This window comes from Capricornis sumatraensis, chromosome 1, assembly GCF_032405125.1.
Source record: "Capricornis sumatraensis isolate serow.1 chromosome 1, serow.2, whole genome shotgun sequence".
In the NCBI taxonomy this organism is placed as follows: Eukaryota; Metazoa; Chordata; class Mammalia; order Artiodactyla; family Bovidae; genus Capricornis; species Capricornis sumatraensis.
In genome coordinates, this window is record NC_091069.1 from 231,132,925 (window position 1) to 231,159,563 (window position 26,639).

Below are 26,639 nucleotides of genomic sequence, written 5' to 3' on the forward strand. Positions count from 1 at the left end.
TAAAACTTTGTAACTTGCTTTATTTATATTCAAACCCTAACCTTTCCTCAGGCTTTTAAAATTTCAGGGTAGACAGCCAATTATAAAACTTTAGGAGAAAATGTATTTATGACATCAGGATAAGGAAAGATTTTTTAAAGAAGTTACCAAAAGCGGAATCGAAGTGAAAAATGGAATAAATTTTACTACATTAAAATGAAAAACAATGGCATGAAAAAGACACCAGTGACAAAGTTAAAAAAATGTTAAAAGGGTTAAGAAGGTAAGAGAATAGCAGAATATGTTTGAAATGTAAATAACCAAAACTGAATAGTAACTGTATTGTATGAAGAATTAATAAACAAGAAAAAGTCATACTGGGTAAAAGATATGATCCAAAAACTCATTAAAGAGATATCACAAAAGACCAAAACACACACAAAATATACTTATTTCATTAGTAATGGGAAATGCAAAGAAAACAGTAATATTAAGCAGCCCCGATTGGTAAAAATTGGAAATTTATTAATACTAAGCATTGGTTAGAATGTGGGAGAATGCTCCTATACTCTTCCATAGAGTGTAAATTGGTGTGACCACTTTAAAGTAACTTCAGTCTAGTAAAGTTGAAGATTCGGCATCCAGCAATCTACCTTTAGTATTTTCCACTTCTAGAGAACTTCACACACGTTATATGCAAAGGCTTAAGTGCAGGAATATCTACTGCATTATTTCTAGACATAGTGAAAAATAGGAAACAACCTGATTGCCCTGATTCTCTTGATAGAGAAGGGAAAAAACAATCATGATATATTCATCCTACAGAAGGCTATACTGCAGTTTCAGCACATGGACAAGATCCACTTGTATTAATATAGGTAAGTTGTTAAAAAAAAATTCTAAATGTAAAAAGCAGGATATAAAAGGTTGGTGTTGTGTGTTTAGTCAATTTAAGCCATGTCCAACTCTTTTGTGACCCCTTGGACTGTAGCTCACCAGGCTCCCCTGCCCATGGGATTTCCCAGGCAAGAATACTGGAGTGGGATGCCCATTTCTTTCTCCAGGGATCTTCCTGACCCAGAGAGACAACCTACGCTTCCTGCATTGCAGGCAGATTCTTTACCACTAAACCACCAAAGAATACCATATAAAAGGCTATTTATAGCTAAATTTCTGTAAAACTTAAAGATGCACAAATAGTAGTAATCATTGCTGTGGATACCTATAAATGAAGTATAAGAACACAGTCATGGAAGAAAAACTTCAGGGTATTGGTCACTTCTGGGGAAGGGGGAAAGAAGGGTCTTTAACTCTGACATATCATTTGAAACTTGTTTAAAGCAAAGTTAAGAACATACTATAATAAAAAGAGGAAGAGCTCTGGTCTAGAATTTTTAAGTTCAGTGGTGCCTCTGAGTGAAACCTTGACATTTCACATGTTCCTTGAACTTTCTAGGGGACAATATTAGGTCAGGGTCTGCTTCAGACCCTGAATAAAGCAGAGGAATGCTTCATTCAAAGAAAATCTGAAAACCCTTCTCAATGTGTAAAACAAATGAAATCAAAATTGCTCAGGCAGAACCGGAGGGCAGAGCCAGGTGGAGACCAGCACTCTTGTTCCCACATCCCATCACCACCACTCCCTCTGCAGGGCCCAGGAATTGACAGAGATCAGTTTGCAGACGGACACGACTGAGCGACTGAACTGAACTGAACTGAAGACAGGTGACCTCTCAGGCAGCGTCTCCCTCTGACTGCCTGTGGCACTATGTATTTCTTAATAAACAGCCTGCATGAGGTAGAGCCTGTTTCACTGAGGAGTCCCTGCCGCATAAAAGGGCCCAGCAGAAAACCATCTGGAGGAACAGAAGAATGCTTTTCACTGTGAATAACTATCTCCTAAGTCCATTCTGAAGGAGATCAACCCTGGGATTTCTTTGCAAGGAATGATGCTAAAGCTGAAACTCCAATACTCTGGCCACCTCATGTGAAGAGTTGACTCAATGGAAAAGACTCTGATGCTGGGAGGGATTGGGGGCAGGAGAAGAAGGGGACGACAGAAGATGAGATGGCTGGATGGCATCACTGACTCGATGGACGCGAGTCTGAGTGAACTCCAGGAGTTGGTGATGGACAGGGAGGCCTGGCGTGCTGCGATTCATGGGGTCGCAAAGAGTCAGACACGACTGAGCAACTGAACTGAACTGAACCTGGCTGCTCCACAAATTTGGAGTTTGAGAGAAAGATTTCTTTCCATATTTTTTTTAAATTAATTCATTATCTTTTTGCTGCTTATCTTGCTTCCTTGGGGCTTCCCTGGTTGCTCAAACTTCTGCAGTGCAGGAGACCCAGTTCAATCCCTGGGTTGGGAAGATCCCCTGAAGAAGGGGATGGCTACCCACTAGTATTCTTGTCTGGAGAATTCCATGGACAGAGGAGCCTGGTTCAGGCTACAATCTATAGCGTCTCAAAGAGTTAGATACAACTGAGTGACTAGCAGACACGCACGCTTGCGCGCACGCACACACACACACACACACACACACACACACACACACACCCCACTTCCTTACCTCCCTAAACTTAAGCCTTCACCATCCTTTGTCCTGATCTGCTCCCCTGCTTCCTTCTTTCTTAGCCTTTATCCTTTTGTTTTTCCTTCATCTCATCCTAGAGCCAGTTATTGGACTCCTGAAAGTGCTTGGCACTCAGCCTCCCAAATGGAGGTTCTAAACCCACTGCTTCTACTTTCCATCACTCACTTTTTCCTTTACTCCCTGTATCCATTTCTTGATTGGAATCAATTGAAAAGGATTGACAACCACTTCCCAATTATGAAATTCAAAGGATTCTCCTCAGTCCTTGAAATTCTTTTCTTAGTCATTGATATTGGGAGTCAGTGGCTCCTTGGTTATTCATCTCCTCAGTCAACCAGATGCAAAAACACAGGTTCACTTTTGATTTTCTATTTTTTGTTGTTTTCAGTTGATCAGTTCTGTCTGACTCTTTTGTGACCTCAGGGACTGTAGCCCTCTAGACTCCCCTCTCCATGAGATTTTCCAGGCAGGAATACTGAAGCAGGTTGCCATTTCCTTCTACAAGGGATCTTCCTGACCTAGGGATTGAACCCACATCTGCATTGCAGGCAGATTCTTTACTGCTAAACCACCAGGGAAGCCCCTTTCTATTTTTGCTTCTCTGTTTATTGAGTTTCAGGTAAGTAAAAAATAATGGAGCAAAGCATATCCCAAATGCAGTGCTAAGAAACTGTTTTGAAAAATTATTGCTTAGGTGGTGATGGACAGGGAGGCCTGGCGTGCTGCGATTCATGGGGTTGCAAAGAGTCGGACACGACTGAGCAACTGAACTAAACTGAAGCTCCCATTAAACTGGGTGTACTTTTACCCAAGTCTGACAGTCTTGTCCAGGGAACAGCACCTCCTTCTTATACCACACTTCCCCTTAGTTTTCTGTGGCCCTGACCCTCATCCTGCTTGTCTCGTGACTGCTCACTCATTGTCCTTTCCCATGATAGTACCACCTCTTCCCACCCCCGGGTCTGTTCTTGATTTTCTTCTCTTTCCTATAGTACTTACTCCTTCAAAGATCCCGCCTATACTTGACAAATCCTTTCCTCTCTGCTGATGATTTTGAGTCATTTCTCCTTGGCCCACCTGTCCCCAAGCATGTATTTCCAAGTGTTTCACAGACACCTCAGACTCAGGGAACCAAGACTTCAAGTAGTCCTGAGCTTTTCTGACTCCTTTTATCTCTGCCAAGTCAGCTCTTCTTCAATCATTTTTTATTCAGCCATACTCCTAAGTGCAAAAATATGGGTTCCTTCTGGGTTTTTTTTTAATTATTATTTTTGCCTCTCTATTTTACCTGCAAGCTCTGCTGCTTCTCCTTGCCTTATGCCTGGCTTATTCTCAGTAAATATTTTTGAATGAATAGAATGTCTCCTGTGTTTGTTTCTTTCTTTCCATTCTGTGATAACCACCTTCATTCACATTGTTGTTATGTTGTGCTCATTCTGGCAACTGTGGCTTGATAATGGTTTCCCTTCATCCAGGCCAATACTGAGGGCCCTTCAAACCAGTCTACCTGAGACATCTTTTTTTGGGGTGAATTACTTCAATTTATTTTTTGACTAGGTAATGCATTCATGTGGCTCACATTCAAAAGGTACAAAAGGGTATGTTGAAATCTTAAAGAAGTTATTCAGTATCATCTCTTTTGCTCATCTGAGTTTTTAGTTGATAGTATTTATTAAAATTTTTGTTGTTGCTGAGGTAGAGTTGCCCATCTGATTTTATAACTAGTTGAGACATAGATACAACAATAAGAAAGATGGAGATCAAAAGCTAGCTAAAATAATGAGGCTCAGTTTGTAAGCTGGCTTGCTCATCTTTAGCCCCAGAATTAGAAAGACTTATCAAACCAGCCACAGATCCAGCTGGAAAGAAAACCTTCCCTATGTTCGGGAGGAGCTAGGGACATCCACTTTGAGCAAACAGGCTGATTTCAACATGGAGAGAGAGGAGGCTGAGATGCACACTCTCAATTTCTTTTCTTCAACTTAGATTGGTCACTCTCTGTGTCCTGGGGAGGATGAGTGAAAGATGAAATGAGGGCCAGGAGTATTGAATCCTGCACGGTGCTTCCCAGCTGATGTGCTAATGGATTACAGCTGCTCCACAGGCTTTAAATTCCTTCATTCTTGGGCTGAGGATGGTCAGAGTCCCAGTCTCATCCTTTTAGCCCTGAATTGTCTTACCAGGACCCTAATTTCCCCACAGTTTCCTCCACTGACCAAATATAATCACTTTCTGTGTGTATGTATTGATGGCAAAAATCCTGGATGCACTGTGCTAAGCAGCAGTCATCTCTGTATCTCTAGATAAAAGCCAGGGCAAAGAGAGTCATCCTTCACTAAGTAAATGCAAAAAAAGCCTTCTCCAAGCCACCCCCCTTCCTGCCACCAAGTTCTAATCCCTGGTCTCCCCAGAGGCAACAGATTGTATATATATAACATGGTAACAATGGTGGTTTAGTCACTAAGTTACGTTTGACTCTTGTGACCCCATGGACTATATATATATAGCCCAATAGGCTCCTGTGTCTGTGGAATTCTCCAGGCAAGAATACTAGAGTGGGTTGCCATTTCCTTCCCTGGGGGATCTTTCTGACCCAGGGATCGAACCCAGGTCTGCATTGCCCATGAATTCTTTACCATCTGAGTCACCAGGGAAGCCCCATATATAACATATATGATGGTATATATACAATTTACAATATATACAATTTACAATAGTATGTGTATGCACACACACACATATATATAATATGCAAGTAAATATTCTACACTTCCTCCTTTTCCACACAAATCTTGGAACAGGCCAAATACTTTAACAGACTACCCCCAGATCTCAATGTGAGGTGAAGTGAAAGTCACTCAGTCATGTCCGACTCTTTGCAACCCCATGGACTATACAGTCTATGGAATTCTCCAGGCTAGAATGCTGGATTGGGTAGCCTTTCCCTTCTCCTGGGGATCTTCTGAACCCAGGGATCGAATCCAGGTCTCCCACATTGCAGGCAGATTCCTTACTAGCTGAGACACAAGGAAGCCCAAGAATACTGGAGTGGGTAGCCTATCCCTTCTCCAGTGGATCTTCCCAACCCAGGAATCAAACCCAGTGTCTCCTGCATTGCAGGCAGATTCTTTACCAGCTGAGCTATTAGGGAAGCCCAGATCTCAACAACTTAGTACACTAAAGTTTATTTATGGCTTGTGTTCAAATCCACTGTGGCCTTTGCAGTCTTCTCCAGGGGCCAGTAATCATCCCCAGCTTCCTTTAAACTAGTGGCTCTGCCACTCCCTAGTATTTGGGACCTCTGCCAGATGTTCCGTGGGAACTAACAATGGCAGAAAGACAGAGAACATAGGAGATCTAGGGGATTTTAGAGACCAGGGTTGGAAATTACTTATATTACTGTTATCCATATTCAACTGGTCAGACCTTTGTCATATGTCACACGTGATGACAAGGAAATGTAGTCTAGGTATCTGGCGAGGACAGAAAAGAAAAGGAGTGTGGTGAAGACACAGCAAGATTTATCACACCTGCCAGATGGACTGTTTCACACCTTGCTGTTTTAGCTTCACAACGAATTTTAGAAAGGAGCCATATCAGTTCCTAGACAGTTTCCTCAGCCTTTCTAACAGTTGCATGGTATTCAGTTTTATAGATTGTAGTTGACCTTTGAACAACACAGGTTTGAACTGTGTGGGTCCACTTATGTGCAGATTTTTTTCGATAGCAAATACCACAGTCCTACATGATTCACAGGTGGGGGAATCTGCAGAGGGAGAACCATAGATAAGTAGGAATTGCAGAAAGAGAAGAATCTCGTATACAGAGGGCCAACTGTGAGTTATACCCAGATTTTCGAGCACGGGGAGTCGGCACTCCCCTACTTTGATCAAGGGTCAGCTGTATACTGTGATTTATTTCACCAGTCTGTGCTCAGTCATCCTCAATGGTTTTTTTTTTTTCCCCCGCATTCATTCATCTGCAATGAATACTCTCATCCTTATGGCATTCCACACATGTGCAAGCATATCTGCAGGATAAATTCTCAAATTAGGTGTTGCTGAATCAAATAGTATGGATATTTGACATTTTGATAGCTGTTGCTAAATTACCATACTAAAAAGTTACACAAATTTGTACTCTCAATAGCCATTTTATTGTTCAATCCTGCTGGGTAAAACATTTCTACTTTTCTCCGTGTTTGAATGAATATTTCTGTGCCTTGGGCCTCCAATCCTCAATCCATTGCATCAACAGTTTCTTTCATTTCAGTTCAGGTACAGTGACCATTTCTTGAGAAACAATCAGTGTTGGGTACCAAGTAGACCCCTTTACATCTCTTACATCTAATCATGAAAAGCAAGTCTAGGAAGTAGGCAAATTACAAATGAGGAAACTGAGGCTCAGAGAGATTAAGTAAGTAGACTAAGCTCATCTAATTTGTAGGTGGTATATTTTCATTATATAGTCTGAAATTATTCATCTTTTACCCCCTCTGGTACTTCTCACACCAAAACATAACCTAGGGCAGAGGAAAGGAAATGTTCATTCTTATGTTGTCTAGAGCTGCCTTCCCTGGGCAAGCTTTCTTTGGAGTCTTTTATATATATTAAAAATGCATGCAAGTTTTGATTTTCACTTCTAAATATATCTGCATGCTTAAAATATTCAAAATATTTCAAACTACTTGCTCTTAAGTATAACTGAAACTTCGGGAAGCTGCCAGTTTCCCCTGTGGCTTGGTGAACCCTGGCCCAGTGCTCCCAGGGCAGACAAAAGGGCATGGTTTTGTATGTTGGTGCCCCATGGAGAGGCTTCTATTCATCCTTCAAAACCTAGCTCATGTGCTGCTTCAAGATCAAGGCTCCCTGCAGGGTCAGCAAGCCCAGAGTGCTATCTGTCTTCTAAAGAACTCTGGATTGCAGCAGAGAAGGGGCTCACTAGATTTCTAATGGACAAATCATTGCAGATAAGCAAACACATTATTGTGTTAACTACTTTTATTTTTCCAAAGGAGTTGGGAATTGCCAAAATAATGAAGCCTATTTCAGAGTGCCAACCTCTCTTAAACACTCCTAGATCTTGGTTTAAGCAATTATATTAGCCTGGTTCTCAACTGAAAAGCACACATTTAGTTTGCCCAGGTATACACATTTAGTTTGCCCCTGCATACACACCCTGTTCCCAGTGATATCCCTGTCACATTGATTGACACTGGGCATGCCTTTCATTTCTTCTCCTGTCTCTGGAAAAAGGGCATAATTGCATCTGCCAGCTACCACGCAGGAATGCTGTCAGAGTTAATGAAACAATGTTTTTAAAAGGCCTCTTTGGAAGTAATATGCCACATAAATCACAGTCCCCCATTAAAGTGGTTATTTTAGTGCTTCTTTAGTTAGTCGTTGCATGGAACACATGCTTTTTCCCAGGTAATTCATGTTGAGTCACTGGATGCCTTAATACTTAGGCCCAAACAGAATTTTGTATCTATAACCTTCTGATGAACTTGAGAGCTGAACTTGGTAGCTTTCCTTTCTACTCTTGGAAGTTTTCAAGTTGATTATCTCTCTGAAAGTAAGTCTGGGCCATTCCTAGCCAAACACTCGTGCATATCAGAGATAATAGATAAAGCTACCACATCCTTGGAGTAGTTGAACATATTGGTATTTTTCCGTCTCATACTATCTGGTGTTTTAAGAATTGAATCCCAATATTTTTAAATCACAGTTTTCATGAAGCATTCATAATTCTACCATTTGAGTTGCAGGTCTGTTGCTCCAAATTAATCATTCCTTATGTGGGGCGATAAACCATCTAAAAACCGAATGGTGTGAAGTTTTAAATTCTAGTACCTGTCTGTAAATATACTGTCCCATAGTTACTAGCCACAGAAAAATAAAAATTTCAGTCCCTCTGTTCCAGTAGTCTCCAGTTCAGTTGCTCAATAGATCATATGACCCATGACTACTCTACTGGGCAGGACAGTAATAGAATACTTCCACCATCACATAAAGTTCTGTTGAACGGTGCTGGTCTCTAAAACTTGTATTTTAAGACTAGTGTATTTAGCTGAAAGATGTTTAACTTTCTGTCCTTCCAGTTCACACCTGTCTTAGATTTTTTTTCCCCCTCATACTATAATGAAAAATTTTAATTGTTTGGGCTTTTAAACCAGTCTCACCTCCAAGGCCATGATTTGAACACAAAGTTTGAGGAAAATGACATGTGGAATCGCCATCTGGAGGCTGGTGCAGTGGCAGATCCAGCCATTTCTGAGAAATTATCTGGGTTTGGAGTTACTCCCAGAACTCTGATTTAGCAGTTCCTAAGCTTATAGCAAGTCTGAAAGGAACACAAATCTGTTTTGTATATACAAATAAATCCTCGTACTCTGCATGCCATTCTCAGCCTGCCAGTTTCATCTGGCTGCTCCAGAAAATATAATTCAATAGCACATTAGTTAACCTGCATGCAGGGAATGGGGCACTCTGATTATTGAAATGTTCTGGTTGAGTGATTAACCTGATTTTTGCAGGAAAACTGCAGAGGCGAGGGATTTTTCTGCCCAAGATGTTGTGCCACTGTAATCCTCTCTTCCAGATGATCACAGATCACAGCTATATGGTTTCACTCCTCCAGAACACAGAAATACATCTCTTTGCAAAAGCTTTCAAATATGCAATTGATAGACTCTTGAAGAGGCCTCAAAAATAGATCAACAATGGTGTTTTATATAATCTTAGAAAAAAGAATAAACTTAGAAGGAGAAGTAATCTCTTTGCCCAAATATTGCACAGTTGTAACACTTAAGAGTTCCTGACAATGGGGCTGCTGCTGCTGCTGCTAAGTCACTTCAGTCGTGTCCGACTCTGTGCGACCCCATAGACAGCAGCCCATCAGGCTCCCCCGTCTCAGGGATTCTCCAGGCAAGAACACTGGAGTGGGTTGCCATTTCCTTCTCCAATGCATGAAAGTGAAAAGTGAAAGTGAAGTCACTCCGTCGTGTCCGACCCTTAGCGACCCTATAGACTTCAGCCCACCAGGCTCCTCCATCCATGGGATTTTCCAGGCAAGAGTACTGGAGTGGGTTGCCATTGCCTTCTCCGACAATGGGGCAGTTTCTTCAAATCATATAACTTTAAATATTATTTCAAATATTTCATTTTCTTTAGTAATGAATTCTTAAAAGTGCTTACTAGATGTTAGGCAATGCTGCAAGAGCTTTACAAGTATTAATTCACTTAATTTTTCTGACCACCTTAGAAATTAGGTATAAAATTTTTGTATTCATCTTAAAGATGAAGAAACATGAGAGGCACAAGAAAGCTATGGATGGTCCAAGCTGATCTACCTGAATGCTCACTGGTCCAAGAGGTTGTGGCATCAGTTAGAGAATAACTAGGTTTATAAGTAGGCACCCAACTGAGTTACATGGCTCCTACTTCCCCAGCCTACCGCTTCCCAAATATTAGATGAGTAGAGTCAAGGAGCCAGTGTGGGGAAGGGAGAAGAGGGACTCTGGCCATGCTCAGTTAGGCCCAAAGTAAATCGTGGAGTTAAGAAAAGCTTTTCTTAATTTTTACTTAAGTAATTCTTACCTGTGATATGTAAGGTTTTTAGGGATATATATATATATATATATATATATATATATATATATATATATATATATATATATAATTAATTCCCTGGTAGCTCAGATGGTAAAGAATCTGCTTGCAACGTGGGAGACCTGGGTTTGATCCGTAGTTGGGGAAAATCCCCTGGAAAAGGGAATGGCAACCAGTGTTCTTGCCTGGAGAATTCCATGGGTAGAGGAGCCTGGTAGGCTACAGTCCACAGGGTCACAAGAGTCAGACACAATTGAGTGACTAACGTTTTCACTTTTTCATAATTCACTCTATTTTAATAGATTTGACTTTCAAAGGCAATTAATTTTTTCCCAATTGAGAAAAATATATCGAGCAATAAGCTAGCCCTGGGAGGGATGAAAGCAACACAGAATTGACCAAGGCATCATTGTGATCCTTGATGGCTTCCCAGTCTAATGGAGAAAGCAGTCAAACAGAAACTGATAAACTATGTTAGGAAGCATATGCTACAAGGGAGGGTACAGAATGCTGAAAGAGCACAGAAGAAAGTACAGTCGGTTTTGACTGGGGAAATCAGCATGCTTCAGAGATAAGTAGTTTTTGAGAATCAGCTTCAGAATGAGTAAGAATTCAGGCAAAAAAGTATAGAAAGTGTAGTTGTGAGACCTGTACGTCTGAAAGGTTTTGATGAGTGTTGTAATGGTAAGAAGGCCTTAGTGGAGAAATACTGAATGGCAGTGTATGTGTGTGCATGTGTGTGTGCACGCACGTGTGTGTGTCTGTATGTGTGCGCATATGAGAGTGAGAGATGGAGTGTGAGAGAAGTAGAGAAGAAGAAGATGAATCTAAGGAAGGTTTTAAAGAGTAAATTAGTTTTCATTTTCAGACTACTCAGCTCAGAGCATGTATTGGATTCAAGAATTTCTACATCTCACTTCATCATTCTTCACACTAAGGAATTTTTGCCAAGTTTATTTTAGCATTTAAGTAAAAGCCAATAAACAAATACTAGAAAAATCCTGTTTCTCTTTCAAATGTGTTTTCCAGAGTCTGGGAAATATTTTGAACTTTGGAATAGGATAAAGTAGGGAAAACTAAGACTAAATTTCTAAAAATGTTCGATTTGGGAAAATTTTAAATAAATCCTGTCAGAAGCTAAAATGTTTGAATACTACCAATCCCCTCAACTAGAAAAAAAAATAGAATAAAAGCATTTAAAATATGAAGAATGAATAGCTAATCAAAATAAAAGCAAAAAATTTTCTTTGCCTAGAAAGGTTTCATTCAGATTTTATGTTGTTCGTATTAGCTACAGAATGGAACATAAGTTTTACATTTAAAATATTACTTTATAAGTTACACTCAATCATAAATTTCTAAGTTTGCATTTTCTCTTTTTTTCATCTCTACTAATTTAATAGCATGTTGCCATGTCTCATACAACTTTAGCAAAGGCAACTGTAACTTTTTTAAATTTTATTTTTATTAGCCCAAAAGAGCATCTTCCTAACTACATATTTGTCTTTTTTGGCAGATGACATTTGATCCAGAAATCTTCTTCAACGTTTTACTGCCACCAATTATATTTCATGCTGGATATAGTCTAAAGAAGGTAAATATACAGTGATTGTTTTCTTCTTTTATCATTAAATAGAGAATCTTGCCAGCACTAATAAAAAGAGCATCATTTCATTTTACGTGTTTACCTATTTGGTAAAAATATCATTATCTTAGATTATGTGATACAGTTTCAAATCTGACATGCTTAGAATTCTAAACTTGCTCTGTCCAGTATACTGATTGATAGTCACGTGCAGCTATTCAGCCCTTGAAACTTGACTAGTCTGAATGAAGATGTGCTTTAAGTGTACAATATGCACTGGGTTTTACAGGCTCAGTATAAAAAAAGAATGTAAAATATTTCTACAATATTTTATATTTATTTCATGTAGAAATGATAATTTTTGAATACATTATATTATCAATGTTCATTTTACTTTTTAAAAACTTATTTTAATATGACTACTAGAAAAGTACATATGTCATTTTATTTTTTTATATATATCATTTTAAATGACATATATGGTTTACATTATATTTCTAATGGGCAATATTATTCTAGATGATTATAACCAAAGAGTTTACTGTTAATTAACATTGAGTTTATAGAGAGAAAGTTCACTCTCGCATTTTTTGCACTTGCAAAATATGACTTATGTGTAGCCTGAACATGTACATTTCCTAAATTAGTAATTCACACCAAAGTCTACATGCTTGCCTCCCCAGGGCCAAAGATCGAGGCTCCAGCCTGAATGAGTTTTGAGACGCAGAGTTAATATGGTTGCTTTCCTGCTGCCCACCCCTGACTCCAGAGATTTCTAGGGCTCTCCTCCCTTTGGCCTGTGGGCTTTAGCAGCCTTTATTTGTTCAGTACAGACTTGATTTTCTTGTGTACTTTGGGCTCCCTCTTGCTGTCAGTTCTGGCTACTTAGCTACCACTTACAGAACTGGAAGGGAGTTTTTCCAAGCAAGCATTTGAAAAGATTTAGAAAGCTGGATTTATTCCACTCATCCTTCTTCATCCCAGCCCCAAGACTAAGCATCATTTTGTGTGATTCATTAAAATAAACTGTTGTAGGTGATTAAGGTTCGGTTTCATCACTTTCAGAAAAACAGTAAATCAGAGATCCAATAAAAGTCAAACAGCAACTTAAATCTTTTAGAACAGTATATTTTAAGTGCTAAAGGGGTTTCAGTGACAACAAAACTTCTTAAAAACTCTGTCTTCCTTTAATCATTTCAGAGTCCTGCACGACCATTGCCTCAATCCCTTCCTCCTCTCTCAGGGCCAGCCAGTTCTGGCCTGTCACTTTCCAGATGTATCTTTTCCCTATTTGTTGGAAACCTCTGTCCTTTACAGTGTAAATCAGTTATCTTTGTACAATAAGGCCAGCAACTGAGGCTCCAAAAACAAAATCGGCCTTAACAGTGAGGAAAGGGTGACGCTGTGAAAACACATGCATTTGTTTTTATTTCTTGTTATGCTTAGAAGAAAAAATCTGAAGTACTATATGAAATCTATCTTTTCCTCCCCAGAGACACTTTTTTCAAAACTTGGGATCTATTTTAACATATGCCTTCTTGGGAACGGCCATCTCCTGCATCGTCATAGGGTAAGTGACATTTGGAGCTTAAGTTCCAGAAGGCTGTGGGGCCAATCTCATATTTCCTGGCCTCCCACTATGTGGGTGAATTTTTTTTTTTTTCAGTATATCACATCTTGACACTTTTTTCTAACTCAGTTCCAAGGCTTGCATGTCTTCTGAGAAACACAAGACTTCAAATCAAAGCAAACTAGAATTAGATTGTTGGATTTTCTCTATGAGTTTTGAACTTCTGACAGACAGTGTGGCTAATTTGGTTTGAATTATGTGAAGCACATTGCCTGTTTTTTGGCTTAAATAATGCAGATAAGCACACACTGTATTCTTTTTCCATCTTCTTTGCAGGATCTTACATGTATTTGACAGGAGTACAATAGTAATATATGTCAGGGGTTTTCTTTCTAAGGGAAAGTTAACAAGAGAGCAGTCTGAGACAGACATTTCTAAATATCAGCAGAGTTGTTTAATGCTGGGATGGCTTTTTGGTCGATACGCTGTAGAATGCAGACTTGTTTTTTTCTCATTATATTTTATTGGTTATGCTGTGAGCCCCAGACTCTGGCTTGCAGCTCATCATAAAGCAGAATGTGGTACAAAATGGTAAAGCCAATCCAATTCACTTCTAATTCTACCCAGTACATTAAATCTCCACTGTAGAAAACATATCCAGCTGCTCCGACTATGATGGTGTGGATGTCTTAGATTGTCTAATACAGCCAGTTCTACCCTGAAATTTTACTGCATACAGCTGTTATATCCCTAAAACAAGAAACTGAGGCTAAAAGCACACATTAGTCACTCAGCCAGCCCTTTCCTTATGAAGTGTTTAGTGTGTGTCACTGGAAGGCTAAGGAGCTATCATTACTTGGACCTGAAAATGGGGAGTAGGGGGGGGGTTATGTTGAAATCGCTCTTAAATTTTTATTGGTTCAAGCCTAGAACAACTCAGGCTACATTATATGAAAATGTCCAGCATGGTTAAGTTAGTGAGGAAGCTGAAGATTTTAACAACTGAAGCTGGAGGCTTGCAGAGATGTAGCCTGGGGAGCCTCATAAAGTCTGGACAACTAAGGGGTCTACCAACTGTTTGTGACTGAGAGTCACAGTGCATTGGATCCTTCTGGAAGCTTGTTCAAGGGAGGGCTTTTCTGTTCTGTGCGTATGCCATAGCTAAATATTCAAACTTCGAAGCTGGCAAGGGCCTCAGAGATCTGTGTGATTAAACTCTTCCTTCTGAAGATGAGAAATGTAGCATCTTAAAAGGCTAATTAATTGTTTCAGTCTCACCATCTATAAGAAGTAGGACCTTGGTCAGGACAAAATTAAAATCTGCTGCTCTTGATCCAGCAGCCCTTGCTATCACCCTCTCTTTATTTAACAATTTATCTTTAATTCCTACACATCCCTAATCATTGTTCCTATACATCGACTCAAGACTCTGAGGTGTATGAACTTTCAACAGATACTTATCAGTTTATAGCAAACATTGATTTTTAGCAATTCTATAATATGGAAATCTGAAATTTATAATAGATCTAAATTCTAAACTTGTAGACAATATTATCAAATTATGGCATAATCAGTTTCATTATTACTCTGTTTCCTTGCATAACTAACTTCAAGTATACTTGTTTGTATATTTACATAACATGCTTTTGCTATTATTAAAACTCTATACATCTATTTTTTAAAGCACAATATATATATTGTGTGTGTGTGTATACTAACATGCATGCATTGTATGTAATTGACTTGTTCTTAAAAATTCCAGTTCAAGAGATCCAGTAATATGTTTTTATTGGAGCTGAGAAACTCTTCTAATTGATTTTGGAGGCTGCAGCTAACCATTTATAATGGAAAGTGATTTGAGTAAGATGTGCAGCCCTGGCAAAACCTTTAGAACCATGTTCTTTGCTTGAACAACAAAAACTTACAGGGTGCCTTCCTAATGTGGATTAGATTAAAGTTCGGAAGGGATAGATAAGTTAAAGATTTTAGGATCTTATGCAAGTAAGGGAAACCCTTAAAGAGCTTTAGCTCGAGAGTGACAAGATCAGATTTACACTTTGGGAAGGTCATTCTGGTGGCCATGTGAAGTGGGAAAAAGGCACCAAGGGGACTATTTCTTGAGACAATTTCCAAGCTAGGTTGGAAATGATGAGGGCTTAGTATCAGGCAGTGGCAGTCAAGATGGATATCGAGGCATCAATTTGTTGAAATCCTGAGAGAATGAGGTCATGTAGAGCAAGTATGTGGAGGGAGAAAGGTAGGTATCTGGGCAACAGCACTATCTGGAGAAGGGGAGAGGTGCCCACAAAAGACTAAGAAGCACTGGGCCAAATAAACAGGAAGCAAACCAGCAGGGAATGTGTCTGGAAAACAAAGAAGGAGGTAGATGGAGGGTGGAAGTGTCTAACACGGGAGTGGTCAAGTCGGACAGACGTTGATATCCGTTGGATTCAATCCCTGGGAAATGATGGGTGACTCCACACTTATGCTATGGGCAGAAATAGAGGAAGAACATTGGCAGGTTCAATTGCTTAGGGAACTGTATGATGAAAATCAATCATTGTTTTATGCTGCTCTCCAGATACAATTTCAAAAATTTTGAAGTGAAGTTAGTGGTGGTTTAGTCACTAAGTTATGTCCAACTCTTGTGACAATATGGCCTGTAGCCCACCAGGCTCCTCTGTCCATGGAGTTATCTAGGCAAGAATACTGGAGTGGGTTGCCATTTCCTTCTCCAGGGGAACTTTCTGACCCAGGGATCAAACTCACATCTCCTGCATTGGCAAGCACATTCTTTAAAACTGAGCCACCTGGCAAGCTCCAGCTTAATTAATAGGTATGCTCAAAACAGTCCATAAGCAGCACCTAAGATAAATTTTATTTATGCTTGAAACAACTAAATTGCATAATAAATCCCATGACAAACAATATGGGTCTCTTAGATAAAGAAATCCCCTATTTCCTTCTTCAGGGCATCTTCCCAACCCAGGGATTGAACCCAAGTCCACTGTATTACAGGTGGTCTCCTGCATTGCAGGCGGATTCTTTACCAACTGAGCCACCAGGACAGTCCACTGAAGGAAAGGCACACACTTAAATTCAGATCAAAATGATACTTTCATAATTTGGTAACTCCCATTTTGTGAATCACTCAAATTTAAACTTAAATCTTGGAAAATAACCAGTTCTATTCTTCTGATAAATTAATAGTGACAAGAACAATACAACAAACATTTATTGAAAGCTTGGTATGTACCATGCCCTTTTTAAAAGTGCTTTACATGGATTATTTCATATAATCCTCAAAATAATCCTATTAAGTAGATACTATTATTACCCTCATTTAACAGTTGAGACAGCTGAGGTTCAGAGAGAATAACACAGTATAAGTAGTAGGGCTGATATTAGTAACCAAATAGTTTGGCTTCTGAGTCATATTCTTCATGCCAAAAAATTGCTTTACTTATATTTTTATTAGCACAAAAACATTTAAAATATTAAACTAAAAAATAAAATGGTAGAATAAATATTTACTAACATGCCACATGTTTCTTTATTTATCCCCTTAAAAGTTCTCATAGACATGAGAGATTTTTATCAGGAATCCCATCTAAAAAGAAATCCACGCTTTTACGGGGAAGAAGGAATGCACGAGTTTATGCAGATATATTCATCTTTGGATAAAATAGGCCAGAGGAGGGACTGAGGACAATCAGTTAGAATGGAGGCTGAGAATAATTTTAAAAAGCGGGTAGATCCTGGGTAGTGATTTTGTGAAGAGGGATGAAGAAGTTGGATTTTACATACTATCAAGTGTGTTAGTCCTGGTGGGTATTAAGAATATTGTGCAATTTTCCATGTTGGAGAGTCAGTCTCACAGAGTGATGTAAGAGAATGTGGGAACTGGAGTGCTGGAGAGTCAGCTGACAGATGCCCATGAATCTCAGGATCAGAAATGTATGAGGATGTGAAGATCATGAAGAGTGATCATGGAATATGCATGAAAACTCAGCTTGTGGGCCATGATCTTCTGCTAGTAAACCCTGTAATCAAACTATGGGTTAGCGCTAGAGCTGGACTCAGGTGTTCTATAGGATTTGAGATTGTTGGGTCCAGTAAATGAAAAAGTTCTTAAGTTTTATTAACTTCATTTCATTTAAAAAATTAGAGGTAAGTCATCTTTCAATGTACATGGGGAAGTTTAACAATATCCCCCTGGAAATAAAGTCGAAGAAATCTTTAAACATTTTTTTAAGGTTAACTTGTTCATCTTTTCTAGTTGTCTCCCCCATTTTATCACTTAAGAAATATTTAAAATATGTCTCTGCTTTTAAATACAATCCACGTATTTGAATTATTTTGCTATTCACTTCCTCCATCTCTGAGAGCTCTTCCTTTGCTATTGACTCAGTGTCTCTACTTTCATGGTCCCGTAGGTGGGTCATCACAATGCCAGCCTACATACTGTTTACTGGCATCGTGTACATTTTTGTCCTAAGAACTGATCAGTGTCCGTGGAACACTTCTTTAAGAGAACTGAAAATGATATCCTTTCCGCTTCTCTGTTAAGGACAAATTAAAACAAATACCACAGTTTAAAAAATTTTTTTGAAAAAGGGGGTATGGATCTAAATGATAAAGAATGGGCTGTTAATTTTAAGAAAAGCTCGCTGTTTAAATTGCATTCCATGTGCCAGACATTGACCTATGCTTTTTACAAGTATTATCTCATCTTATTCTCATAGTGCCCCTATGAGACAGGTACTATTATCATCTTTCTTTTACATGCAAGGATGCTGAAGTTGAGACTTACTCAAGGTTACACAGTAAGTAAATGGTAATAAATGGCACAGCCTGTCTGACTTGAGAACAATACTCTTAGAGTCTCTTTGTCCTCCTCCTAAGATGATGCATTATATTTCCTATAGTGTTTTGCAATTAATAATTATATATGCAAGACAAACCAAGCCCTCAGTAATTTCATATTTTCACATCTATCATTGTTGCCCTTTAGTTACTCAGTCATGTCTGACTCTTTGCAACCCCATGAACTGCAGCATACCAGGCTTCCCTGTCCTTCACTGTCTCCCGGAGTTGCTCGAACTCATGTCCATGAGGCAGTGATGCCATCCAACCATCCCATCCTAGCAATTATGAAAAATATGAATGTTTGATAATGAGCTATGAATATAACTGCAGTGTAGAAATTGAACCTGTCCTTTCTTACTGGAGATGGAGGGATGGGATGACTTCATTTTACTTCCTTAGAATTGCTGGATTTGGGGTAACTCACTCTGGAAAACCTGGATTCAGGTGTGAGGTTTTTATATTATTCATGTCAACATTCTTCAGGAATGTTGTTTTACCTGCTGGACTCTCTAATACACCACAGAAGCGTACCTGACATTAGCCTCTTGTGTGATCGTGCCCGCTGAGCTGGGGCCTGTAGGCCTGAGCACCCATGGAGCTAGTTCTGGAATCAGTGTTTCTCTGTCCTTGAAAGGGATAAGGTTTGTTGATGTTCAGCAGTCTCAAAAGGCTGACTCCTAAACCTAGAAGAAGGAACAACGGTCTAGAATCAAAACCTGAAGTATAGTTCATGGATGGAGGCCAATATGTCAGTGCCTTAAGCTCTAACACTATAAAGAGAATGATTTAGAGCGGTTCTTAGTTACTAATCCAGTTCTTAATCCAGGAAACACAGACCATTAGATGTGCATAGAAGGACTTCAGCAAGGCAGTCAACCCCCTTAAATCATCCATGAATTTTTTATGAGAGAGAGACTATATAGATTTCACTGTTTCATCAGCTTTGCTAGGGAGTTGCAGTTCCCCAAAAACATGTTTTTCAAGAACCTAAGCAAAGAGAGAGCTGGGAAAGGAAGGATTTTACACATCTCCATATTTAATTAGAACTGAAGAATTCTCTAGACTGCATTCAGGGTAGCTCTAAAGTCCAAAAATATGCGTGCTATTATTTTATCTGTACTTTAGAGTATTTTATCTGTACTGTAGAGTAATAAGAGAAGGCAATGGCACCCCACTCCAGTACCTTGCCTGGAAAATCCCATGGGGGGAGGAGCCTGGAAGGCTGCAGTCCGTGGGGTCGCTAAGAGTCGGACATGACTGAGCGACTTCACTTTCACTTTTCACTTTCATGCATTGGAGAAGGAAATGGCAACCCACTCCAGTGTTCTTGCCTGGAGAATCCCAGGGACGTGGGAGTCTGGTGGGCTGCCATCTATGGGGTCACACAGAGTCAGACACAACTGAATTTACTTAGCAGCAGTAGCAGCATAGAGTAATAGCAATAAACCAACTATTAGGTATTTGCCTGTGTTCCCAGACTTGGTGGCCATTCTGTATCCATGCCTAAGACTAGAAGGGCCGGTGGTAGGGTCTACAAAATGATATTTGTTTTTACAAATGAAAAATCATCTCCAAAGCAATTGTTCCTTATAATTTTTGGCAATTTAATAGGAACGATATCAAATTCTACTGTAGTCTTTACTTTTATTTTCCTGATTGTTAATGAAATAGATTATATTTTCATATGCTACCTGACCAAACTTTTTATCCATTTTTCTGAGTTGTTTTATCATATTTTTATTGTTGTTTTATCATGTTTTCATTATTTTGCATAATTTCTTTATATATTCTACATGATAATCTATACTTAGTTACAGATGCCACAAACATTTTCTTCCAGTTTGTGTCTTTTGCTTTTACTTTTTTCATGATTCTCTTAATGAACAGAATTTTAAAATTTTAATGTAGTTAAACTTATAATATTTTTTCTTTTATGGCTAGCATTTTAAAATTTTATTGACTAAATCCTTCCTTGCCCCCAAATCAGAAAGATATTTTCTTCTAAAGTGTATTAAAGTTTTACCTTGTGTAGTAAGTCCATTTTCTGAAATAGATTTTTGTGTGGAATATGCAGTAGACATCTAATTTTTTTCTTTCTCAAAGTGACAACTAATTATTCTAACTAATTATTCATTTATTGTCCTGTCCCACTTTCCCCCAAGATCTACAGTGCCTCCTGTACTATGTGTTGTGGTTTCTGTTTGGGGCCATTAATTCTTTCTAATTGATCTCTAATCTATCCCTGTACCAGTACCACACTGTCCTGATTATGATGGCTTAATAATTAGTCTTTATATCTTAAATGGATACCCTTCTTCATGAGTACCTTGTCTATTATTATTTCTTTACTGTAGAACATAAATGTGTTCCAATGTTTACATTTAGGAGTAAATAATTTTAAAATTTGTAAATACATTCTTACATACTTTGTACGTATTTGTATATCTTATATTTCTGAGTGTTTTCCTTAGGGACCCTCTTGCACACATTCACCATGTATAAAAATGTTTGTATCAACATTATTCATAATAGCAAACACTTGTAGACAACTCATATTTCATGAAAAAAGGAAAATAAATGTATATATATATAATATTATACAGCACTGAAAACAATGAAATAAATAAAACTGATGATGCCCATGTAGGTGAACCTTGAAAATAATGTAAGATCAATAAATCAGGTCCCATGTTACCTTTCTATAAAGTTCATAAATGACCAAAATGACCAAGATTAAACAATATTTTATAAGCATACATGCATATAGGTGAGAATGCATATATGTGTATCTGTAGCAGATAGGGAATTAAGATCACAAAATTCAGCAAAGTGGTGATTTCTGGGGAAGAGGGAAGAGAATGGGATGGAAAGAAACACACAGAGGAAATAAGTTATTGGTAATATTCTGTCTCATGGCTTGAAGTGGGTTTCCCAGTAGTCAGTATACTATTATAATTTGTAATTTGCATATATCTTCTATATATTCTCCTGCATGTGTCAATTGTATTGAAAAGGAAATAAAAGGGAAAACAAGTTGAAGGGGCTATCTAATAGGTTTATGAATATAAGCAGCTTGATTACACTGCTCACTTCATTTCTGGGAAACTCTGATTCTTCTATTGTTACTCCTTGTGTGTGTTTTAATAAGAAGAACTCTGGTTGGCAGGCAATAGCAGAGATGCAGAGGTGCCAAGAGTGTATTTGCCAGTATCCCCTGGTTAATTCTTATCAACTACAAAGCTCTCTATTTTCCCTCTGTCTTATCTATCTCCACCTTCTCTCTTGTTTCTCCCTGCTCTCTTGCCCTCCTTCCCAACCATGTTTTTCTCACTGTCCCCCGAGACTGGGCTGCTGCTCTCTGAGACTCCATTTTCAGGAAGCTGCAGCCCAGCAGAGCTCAGGAGGCTGTGGTGAGTGTGACTAGGAGGCCCCATGCCTTTTCAGTGCGTTCATTTACTCTCTGAATGTGGAACTGGCACAGTAATAGCTGTCACTGCTGTCGGAGAGAAAAATAAATAATGCTGCTGCCCTGACACAGCCAAATAAGAAAAAAATAATCTCTAATCTGTCAAGTACAGCCTGAGCTGCTTAGCAGTGTGGTTTCTCATATCTATATCACAGCAGGCACGGGCTGTATTTCTGAGAGCAAAGAGAATAGTGAAGTTTATTAGGAAAAGAAACACAAGGCAGGATAGAGGGGACTCTGGAGAAATCAGAGATGTAGTTTGGAGGTATAGAAGGTGATGTCTTATAGCCATATGCATTAGTCCATTTAATCCTTCTATCACAAACCTGAAGTTGTGGGCAATAAGGATGACAGCACAGGACAGAGAAAATAAATAGATTCCAAAAGGAAGAGAAATGTGGAAAGTCATGTGGAAGGAACAGACAGATATGTGAGATTGTTGACATGGAAGAAGAGAAATGTCTTAAAATAAGAAAGTATAAAAATAATTCAAACATACTCTATTCTGAAAAAGAATTTACCTGATAAGTCTCATTATTAAATAACTCATTCTAAAGATCCTAACTATGGGATTCCTTTTAAATGAAATATTTAATTCTTTGAATTATCTAGTTTATCTTCATCTCCAGGACCCTCAGGTACAATGTCAAACATTTTTTTCAATTTGACCAAAATCTGATGGAAGAGCTACCGTAAATGTGGCACACATACACATACCCCACATCACATGCAGAAAAAGGTTAAAAAAAAAAGCTAAGGGAACTGTATCAGTTACCTATTGCTTATATAACAAACCACTCTCCAAACTTAGTGGCTTAAGACAGCAACTGTTCTCTGTATGCGTGCTCAGTCACTGCAGTTGCATCCAGTTCTTTCTGACGCCATGGACCATATCCCACCAGGCTCCTCTGTCCATGGATTTTCCAGACAAGAATACTGGAGAGTGTTGCCATTTCCTCCTCCACAGGATCTTCCCAACCCAGGGACTGAACCCGCATCTCCTGCATTGCAGGTGGATTCTTTTACCACTGACCCACTGGGGAAGCCCATTAGTTCATAGTTACGTGGCTCAGCCATTTAGGTTGGAATCGGTTGGGCAGTTCTCAGATACTCATCTGAGGTCATTCATGTGACCAGTCATCTGGGATTTGACAGGGAAAGGGTGGTCTAATGTCTGCCTCCCAGTAGGTTAGCCATGGCTTTTTCCCATGGTGGTCTCAGGGCAGTATTCCAAGATGGGGGGAACTGAAGTGTAAGACTCTTAAGGCTCAAGACCAGAAGTCCTTCAGTGTCATTTTCACTGCACTGGCTTGGTCAAATTATCATAAGAGCAGCCAAGACTCAGAGCAAGGGGAAGTAGGCTCTTGATGCAATATGTGATAAAGTCACATTACAAAGGGATATTATATACAAGGATGGGAAAATTATTGTGGTCATTTTTGTGAATAATCTGCCACAGGAAGGAGCTCTAAAATATCTTCAAGATAAGAGCTTGCATTAAAAAATGGGGCTCAACCCATTGCTATTTACCTGAAATTATCACATTGTTAACCGGCTATACCACAATACAAAATAAAAAAAGTTTAAAAAATGGGACTGAAAATTTGTTATGAAACCTATGGCTACGAAATGAAAACATGGTGGTGAATTGAGTTGACCTTACAAGGGTTAACTCATCAGCCTCCTCTGTTAGGCTTCCTGATAGCCTGAAACCAGTAGCAATGAATATGTACCCTGATGATCTGAGTAACTTACGAAGAAGCATCTTATAATGTTCTTGATTTGTGCATAAAATGTCTATGGAAAGTATACATAAAGTTCAAAGAAAATAAAGCAGAGAACATGGCTCACTAAGATTTTATGATACCAAAAAAATGGCATTCATGGAAAATTGAGCTTTCCTCAGCTAGAGTGGGGAAGTATGGAAAATTTTTATTTAACTTGAGAATTTCAGCTTCTCCTTTTCCCACAAGTGACGCAGAAAATGTGGAGGCAAAGATGTGGCCGTGTTATCTGCAAAGGCAACAGTCTCTGCTGAGGCGGTTTCTCTCATGACTGCACATCCTTGTGAAAGGCTGTCATGTCAAGCCTGGTTTGTATCCATGTTTGTCTGGCTGGTCATGGTGCTTTGGGAAAGGGTGGAGCTTTGGGGATGACTAAAGCTCGATCTTGGCAGCTTATTCATTTTTCTTGCACAGCTTAAGAAAAAATAGGTTAAGGAGTTATAACATGGCCTTCATTGCACTTTTTCAAGGCCTTGAAAATTACCTTAAAATGAAAATGCATGAATTCTTTACTGACTATAAGCTCTGTTGCCAAAACTGTCCAACTTTCCTATGTGTTCCTCCCCATGGTCCTTTCCCCACATCCCCAGAGGTAAATCTTATACTGAATTTTTATTTATAGTTTTTCTATATGCTTTCAAAATTTATGAGAACTGTATCATACTTTATGTCATCAAGCCATTTCTTCTTTTTTTGCCCACTCATGATTTTTCTAAGATTCATCCATGTTATGGTTTTCAGCTGTAGTTCATTCACTGTCATTGGTAATATGCAAAAGTGGGAATATTTCATGCTTTACTTATTCTCTTATTGATGGAGTTACTTTCATCTATGAGGGTTCTTATACAAATCACCTGCTGCTAAGTCACTTCAGTCATGTCCGACTCTGTGCGACCCCATAGACGGAAGCCCACCAGGCTCCCCCGACCCCAGGATTCTCCAGGCAAGAGCACTGGAGTGGGTTGCCATTTCCTTCTCCAATGCATGAAAGTGAAAAGTGAAAGGGAAGTTGCTCAGTCATGTCCGACTCCTAGCGACCCCATGGACTGCAGCCTACCAGGCTCCTCCATCCATGGGATTTTCCAGGCAAGAGTACTGGAGTGGGGTGCCATTGCCTTCTCCTATACAAATCACCTGGGGCCCTTGTAAAAGACTCTTTAAACAATGAACTTAGAGTGATATGTGCAATACCAAATTCTTTTTCCAAAGTAGTATTCCTACTCCAGCTGGTCCCATTACTTCATGACAAATAGATGGGGAAACAATGGAAACAGTGAGAGACTTTATTTTCTTGCACTCAAAAATCTCTGCAGATGGTGACTGCAACCATGAATTAAAAGACGCTTGGAAGAAAAGCTGTGAACAACGTAGACAACATATTAAAAAGCAGAGACATTACTTTGCCAATAAAGGCCCATCTAGTTAAAGTTATGTTTTTTCCCAGTGGTCATGTACGGATATGAGAGTTGGACTATAAAGAAAGCTGAGCGCTGAAGAATTGATGCTTTTGAACTGTGGTGTTAGAGAAGACTCTTGAGAGTCCCTTAGACTGCAAGGGGATCCAACCAGTCCATTCTAAAGGAAATCAGTTCTGAATATTCATTGGAAGGACTGATGCTAAAGCTGAAACTCCAATCCTTTGGCTACCTGATGCAAAGAACTGACTCATTTGAAAAGACCCTGATACTGGGAAAGATTGAAGGTGGGAGGAGAAGGGATGACCGAGGATGAGATGGTTGGATGGCATCACCGACTTGATGGGCATGAGTTTGAGTAAGCTCCAGGAGTTGGTCATGGACAGGGAAACCTGGCTTGCTGCAGTCCATGGGGTCACAAAGGGTTGGACATGACTGAGTGACTGAATTAAACTGACCTGATTCCTACCAGATGGTATAAATGTTTCCATTGCACAACACGCTCACCAAAGCTTAGTATTGTCAGACTTCATGATCAATTTGTCCAGCCCTGTGACAATATCACACGATTTTAATTATCACTGCCTTCTACTAATTAACTCTTGATATTTAATAGGAATAATCTGCCCCACTCCCCACCACACACACCCTGCAATATTCTTCCGCAGTGTTGTGATAGCTATTTGGATCTTTTTTACTGTAAACATTTTAGAACCACCTCATCAAATTCTTTGACTCACTGTATCAACATTTTGATTAGAATTATATCAAACCTATAGATCAGTTTAGGGAAAATTGATGTATTTATTATATTGTTTCTCTATTCTTAAATTTTGATATCTCTTTTTACTTAGGTTTTCTTTTTTAAGTCTTCCAATAAGAGTCTTGCATAAATTTTACAAAATTTATTTCTAGGAATATTATAAATAGTTTCATTTTCAACATTTTATTTTCTTAGTGTTATAATTTAGCAGTCTTGATGAGCAAGAAAATGGCCTAGTCCCAGCTGGCCTGGAGCTAACAGTCTGTAAGGGAGGCAGACATTCATGAGGGAGTCACACACACGTGGAAGAGCACAACTGCCATGTGTGTGAGCAAGGAGAAGTGAAGGGTGCAAAGAGATCAGAGACTTGGAGGATCTGCTTGAGGGTTGGGTCAGGAGTGATATGACTGTGATGTGAGAGGTAAGGGGGCTGTGGGAGCCCACTAAGGGGACCAAGAGAGGCTTTTGGAAAAATGACCTATAACCTGAGATCTTATATTTATTCCAGAGGAAACCAGGAAAAGATCTGGGAGAAGGCATGCCAGGCAGAGAGGATGTTATGTGGGAGGCCAGAGTATGGATAGGAAGCAGTAAGAGATAAACAGAGAATTTATCCCAGGGAATTGAGACCTTGTTCTGGAGGTTGGACATAACTCTGTAGGCTGTAGAGAACTACAGGAGATATGCCCTTTTAAATTTTCACTCAAATCGGAATATGAAAATGGGTGAGAGAAGGTCAAGATGGGAAGCAGGAGAACAGTTAGGAGGTGATGCTACTTTAAACCTGGAGACTACTTGGTTGGATTTGAGAGCTGCTTGGGAGATGAAATTGATAGTACATGGCTATTGCCAGATTTAGAGACATAAAGGCCATCGTGGTAACTGTCAATTTTCTGGCTTCAACCTTAAGCTCACTCTGAACTTGTCAAACCTAACACAATTTGTACCTCGTGTCCAAATGAGTGCTATCCCCTTCCATCCTTATTTTATGTTCCCTGGTA

General features: G+C 39.2%; 1 protein-coding gene across 1 annotated transcript in view; it reads left to right on the forward strand.

The window, feature by feature from the left end:
- The window catches only part of SLC9A9 (solute carrier family 9 member A9), a 649,412-nt gene that overhangs the window by 40,473 nt on the left and 582,300 nt on the right, over positions 1 to 26,639 (forward strand). The window contains exons 3-4 of the mRNA XM_068974483.1: positions 11,703 to 11,780; positions 13,265 to 13,341. Of these exons, the coding sequence (XP_068830584.1) occupies positions 11,703 to 11,780; positions 13,265 to 13,341 (155 nt within the window). The remainder of the gene's footprint in view (positions 1 to 11,702; positions 11,781 to 13,264; positions 13,342 to 26,639) is intronic.